The sequence below is a fragment of the Cephus cinctus genome, unplaced genomic scaffold (assembly GCF_000341935.2).
Source record: "Cephus cinctus unplaced genomic scaffold, Ccin1 Ccin1_scaffold0690, whole genome shotgun sequence".
Taxonomy (NCBI): domain Eukaryota; kingdom Metazoa; phylum Arthropoda; class Insecta; order Hymenoptera; family Cephidae; genus Cephus; species Cephus cinctus.
Window position 1 is genome coordinate 2,215,156 of NW_014333313.1, and position 6,059 is coordinate 2,221,214.

Consider the following 6,059-nt stretch of genomic DNA (forward strand, 5'->3'; position numbering starts at 1 on the left):
GTATTCTAAGACTAAATGTTTATTATTAGGTTTTTATCGTGATTATTTTTGACGAGTTATTGCTAATATGTTCTATGTAAAAAGTTGACGTTAGTTTCGAATTTGAAGACTGGCATAATAAACGCAAATTTATGTCAAGTAATGCATGGATCCATCAAGTAGTAAGTTTTCTTAGAGGAATTCACAGCACTCCTGTACTTGACGTAGTGTTTTACACGTAAATGTTTTTTAGGGAGATATCACAAGTTTTTGTTACTCAGCGGGATATATTAACACTTAACTATACAGGTATGACCTTAAGAACATACTTTACAAGACGAGGTCTCTGAGACAATTTGTAGAACTGGATATGAGACCATTATAACTGTACTTCGTACCAGACTCGACAGAGTCTTTTGATAATTTTAAACAAATATTGCCTATATGCATAATTAGATATGTAATGGATACTAATGTTCATTTATTTATATACACAAAGGCATAGCATCCTTACGTTTCTCTGTTATGCACTACAGTGACGTAAAACCAAATGACAGGTGAACCATTCAATTAATGAAATCAAGCAGCCAAATTCAATGCAATGTATAATTTCCAATAAGTACAGACTTCATATATTATATTGATTACAAATCTAGAAAACTACAGAATACGAATGAATAAGGACATAAATATGGTATCAGCAACAAGAAATCTTGTGTATTATTATTAGACCTTATTCAAATATTTCAATTAAGTTACAGTCGCTACATAGCTAAATTTTTTAATAATTATTTTACGTAAAATTAGTTTGAAAAACGTTTAAAAGAAGGAATACTTCTTTTGGCCAATACTGATTTGTTAATACTATATTTTAATGTGGTTGAATCTATAGATGATTAATTATAATTAAATGCCCAATACTGATATGTTCTATTACACAATGGAACACAAAATTAATCTATATTGTTATAATGACTGTGTTTCTTACTATGATTAATAAATACTATCGTCACATCAATCGATTATATGAACGGTTTACAGTACTAATGATTATATTAACAAAACTTTTCATATTGCTGCCGTGAAATTTAAGTACCGCGAAAGGAGAATCGAAAAAAATTACTTTTATGTCTCATAAGAATTGCGAAAGATGTGTTAGCTTAAATTTCGACGTTACAATATACAGAATAAAAACATTTAAATGCTCCAAATTGCTTAAATACCGAAGAGATCTATTAACATAAAAGACAGATTCAATGAACACAACTGCATTCATAAAAATGGAAGACTGAAACAAATTGCAATGTTTATATATTATACAATTTTCAAATCCGAGTTCTCAGTATGATCAAATAAAGATGTTTAGAATGACAAGAAATGGCTCATTTGGTAATGTATATATTCTTACTATTAAAGAAACTTCTTTCGCAATAAATTAATGCAATTGTGCATGGTCATTCCTAAATTTCTTTTTAAAATGTACGATAAAATATAGAAACTCTTATAAGATAGGTAATACTACCGTTGTCGATCAATACATTGTTAAAAATCGCAGTGTAAATATAAAGAATATCAGTCGTTTTTACTATAAATGTTTTAAAACCACTTTCATGTGTTATCATTCCATTTTTATCTTGAAGAAGTATCTGCGCTTAATGAAGTCAGATTTGAATCTTCTCTTTTTCCAAAATGTTATTTATTCCATGGCCGATTTGCGTGCGAATGCCGTCAGGGATAACATTTCGTTTGGGTCTGTTGGAAGTCTTGCAAATTCAATTTCATCGCTGACACTATTTTCTGCAATACCCGTACATCAATTTGTAGTGGTATTCTTTACAATTATAAGCATAAATTGATATATTATATGTAAAAATTGCTTACCGGACGGTTCGATTGGCCATTGTTTATGCGATGGTGCATAAAGACACAGAAGTGCCAAAATATAAATGTTCCACATTCCATATACTCCAGTGAAAAAAGCAGAAGTCATTTCGAGTTCTATGTCTTCATCCCATTTCCATTGGCCTTCTGCTACCTAAAAATAAATCATAAATGTCAATAAAAACCATAGAATATCCCTAAACGCTATAAAAATTACCATACCTGTCCAAGAATGAATCCAATAACTGTCAGTGAAGCGCAAAGTAATGTGGTTATCATTAAAAATTTGAAGCGATAAATGACTCCTTCATAATGCAAACGCCGAGCTGAACTCATACTAGGCAACGCAGCCCGTTTGGCGCTAATATTCATGAACACTTTCCATATCATGTATGTCAGAAATAATAGATAAATTCCAGCAGATACACCAGCTAGTATTATAAAAGACAACTGTGTTTGTACGTTATTAAGGGCATACATATTTTTGGAAAAAGAATATATACTTTTCTACAAAGTTTTTTTCTGAAATTGTGATGTGAAAAACCTTGAATATATATTTTGAAAGGATACAGCCAACTTTGTACCGATCTCTGTAACCCAGATTGAGTAAAATGGATTTCTTAATTGAACTCCACGCTCACACATGTCAAACATGAAGAGCGAAAGGCATCCCACACCAACAGCGGAAAGATGTCGCCAGTAACATTTTAATGTATTTCTTTGTTCACCTTCCTGAATCTATTATTTCCATGAAAAACGTTATAATGATGATATTATAAATCATGTTCTTTTTTTAATTACTGAATATACTTACCATAAGATGTTCACCTGCAAACACTAACCAAAAGGATAGAAGTGTTGCATAAAATACACCTTGTCTGATATCTCCCAAAAGCAACATAAATGGCATATCAAAAGCAAGAGTCATGTATTCCAAAGGCACTAAAAACAATGAACAAAGTACAGAATGTATTAAATATCATGAGTTGGTTCCTTTTTGAATTATGCTGGTATTTCTTGTTAATGTAACTTACTGTTTAGAAAAGTGAGTGCAGAGCCTAGTGCTAAGAGCATATATTCTAGCAATGCTGGTGCTCTTGATAACATGTTCACTCTTCTCCAGTGCCAGACAAGAATGCACAGTACAATTGGGAAATAGATGGTTTTCAAGCTCACCCAAACTTTTGTAAATCCTCCATTTTGGTTAATGACCTAAATATCAAATTTATTATGTACTGTATAGACATAGATTATAATAATAATAATTAATTGATACTTACTGTAAGCCACAAGTCGGTAATATGACCTAAACCTTGGTTAATATTTTTCTCAGTATCAGCTGGCAAACGAATATTCAAAAGGTAATAATCATGATATAAAGATCCCAATTCAAATAATGGCACAGTGCTGCAGTTATATATGTATTGTTCCATATTCTACAGTGATGAAAAATTCATATGCTTTAATCAAAGAATGTGATGATACGAATGTAAACATTATTTACCGTGTCAATGCTACATTCTAGAATTCTTTCCACAACAGAGGCACCATACGGTTTCCACGCATCATCTGGATCTCCTTTGTTTCTATATGCAAGTCTAGCATCCAAAGTGATTTTTGTTTTAGGAGCTATAAATATAATATTACAATTGCATTAATTTGTAAAAAAAGAACTTTTAACAAATAAAAAGTATTATATGCAAAAGAGAACCTTTTACAAATATTGAAATATTTATATTATAATTACCTATTTCCATTTGACTGTGATAGGTGATATCTACTTGCAAGACTCCAATGAGATTTTGTTGCCATCTTGAATAATCTAATACTTCATTAGCCCGAGGAATAGGCATCTAAATTAAATTCAAATGAGAATCATAAAGAGAACTTTCATCGGTGCCATTATGATCCTACTAGTATATTATCATACAACAAAGGTTCTTGAAGAGTTATGAAAAATATGATTTCTTTAGGATATGAATTTACCTGAAATACATAAACAACTTGGAATGCCTGGTGATGATTATCAAATTCTTCGAATCGAACTGGTATACAAGAGCCTTTTCCACGTGAATAAAACCATTTTCCTCCACCTGGTTCAGACCCATTGATACGAATATCTCTACATGGTGTTCCTAATATGTTTTGGCTGCTTGCAGGTCTAGGTGCTGTTAAAAAATATTTAAAGTCACTTGATTTGGTATTTACATAATTTGAATAATGCAAATAAAACTATTCATTATATTTGAAGTAACAATGAACAACAATGAACCAAAATCATTAACATGTAATATAAATCGAATACAAATAGTTTACAAATTCAAACACGTTTGTATATAGGGCAGTAACATAAAAAGAGCAATAGACGTAAAAATAAAACGAAATCATAAAAGGATTCCTTTCATTCCTGCCATTTATATGTCGGACATAAAAATCATCTACTTCCGTTCTGACAAAAGAAATCTATGTCGCCAAAGAATTTGATATTTTCCTATAGTATATAATACGGAGCAATAAATACTAGGATCCTCCTTTATCAAGTAAAATAAGGTATACAGTGAGCTAAAAAAATACCTATTTAGTAACTATACCTATTTATAAGTAACTATTGCAAATCCAACTAAAACTTAAATTTGACAAAACTCATTAATAGCCAGCTAAACCTCCCGCTAAATTCATTGAACAAAGAACTATGCTATGGACCCATCAGCATCTCTCTTGTAAACAATAAAATTTTGTCTCATTACTCACCAACGAGACCGCCAATTAAAAAGCAAACTATTTGTGCGATAATCAACAGCACCACAAGCACTGAAAGCTTTTTGCCGCTTAAATTCTCAATAATAGTTCCTTGCATTTTGTCAGGACGCTTTGAGTTACCGGCACGCTATCACAATCTTCGGTAAAATGTCGCTTCGTAAATACAGTGAAATTCGACGACGCGGTAAACTTTGATGTAGCCCAGACTACGTCGAGCAAAGATGATGTCGACTCTGACAGCATCCAACAGGGGAGCATATCCACCCCACTACTTTGTCGGCAAGTTTTATGACTAGGAAAGGACAAAGGATCATGTACGTTTTGAACAGAACCAGGATAAGATTTGTATCTCAGCATTTTGGTAGTATCCGGTTCGTCAGACAGCAAAGGAACAAGGTGAATTTTCATTCTGAATCTGATACACCTTGTCCAAGAGCGATTGAAGAATAGTTCAGAAATCTAGAGTGGGTTTATCAGATCATAATTTACTACAAATGAACAATTTTACATAATTGTTGTATACAATAAATATGGAGAAATGGATATGGAGTTACATGCAGATTCAGATTGTCCATAAGAATACTCATTTTGTTAGCGTTGCTTGACATTCATCTAAGCGTTAACGTAGCGTTATGATTGCTAATTATAATTTTTATAATTATTACTATTATATACAGCTGGTTGTCAATATACTGATAATTTATTTTTTTTATAAACACTTATTTCTGTATAGCTATAAGAGTAAAGCAGTACAATATAAAACAAAAACGGTACAAGTCGTATCAGCATGGTGTCGACATTAATGTTACTGTTGCCCACGGTCTTACATGCAGGTCTTGCAACTCGCCCAATTTTCAGCGGTGGGGGTAGACGTGGTTTTGAAGCACGGCACATTTTAAATTTTAGTCACAAGCGTCGCTGTGATCGAGCGATCCCTTATCTATCTCACTTTACAATCGGCTGTGGGAGAGAGAAATAGGAACGGATCGCTTGATCGCAACGCCTCTTGTGGTCATGAAGCGAAATGAAAAATGCTTCTAAAAGAAGACTACCCCCTCCAAAGGAGTTACAAGACCGTATGTACCACAGTGTGTGCTGTGAAATTACATACATAGATTGGTCAACGCCGCTGCGCAACTTTCTGACGCTAAGCTTCCTTCCTTCCTTTCCTTATGGCTGACTCCTCCAATGAGGAGATGTGCCAGTAATGACGCTAAGCTGAGATGGAGCCCTAAAGATTTGTTCAGTGATAGTTCTATTAGAGATGAGTATGGAGATGCACAACGCCAGAGATAAGTAGGGAGATGCACAGCGCTACGGTTTTAGGAGATACCAAAAGCACGGCGCTAAATTGTAGCGGCGAGTCCGGGAGTAGGATTTCGTCATCATTGCCTCTGTCGATGTTACAGATTTCGCGTTGCCGCGCGGGTCATGATCAT

At 33.4% G+C, this 6,059-nt stretch overlaps 1 protein-coding gene across 2 annotated transcripts; it reads right to left on the minus strand.

Annotated features, from left to right (window-relative positions):
* Positions 1-567: 567 nt before the first annotated feature.
* Positions 568-4,717, minus strand: LOC107269779 (protein wntless). Of its 2 annotated transcripts, XM_015744018.1 has the most exons (11): positions 4,612-4,717; positions 3,847-4,028; positions 3,608-3,713; positions 3,365-3,489; positions 3,141-3,296; positions 2,895-3,072; positions 2,675-2,802; positions 2,431-2,598; positions 2,083-2,310; positions 1,861-2,014; positions 568-1,776 (listed from the first exon to the last, which is right to left on the minus strand). In XM_015744018.1, the coding sequence occupies exons 1-11, from the start codon at positions 4,715-4,717 to the stop codon at positions 1,676-1,678; spliced, it is 1,632 nt and encodes a 543-aa protein (XP_015599504.1). In that variant the 3' UTR covers positions 568-1,675. The 2 variants fall into 2 exon arrangements, with proteins under 2 accessions (XP_015599504.1, XP_024942910.1); XM_025087142.1 differs by lacking the exon at positions 568-1,776 and having other exon boundaries at positions 1,793-2,014.
* Positions 4,718-6,059: the final 1,342 nt, after the last annotated feature.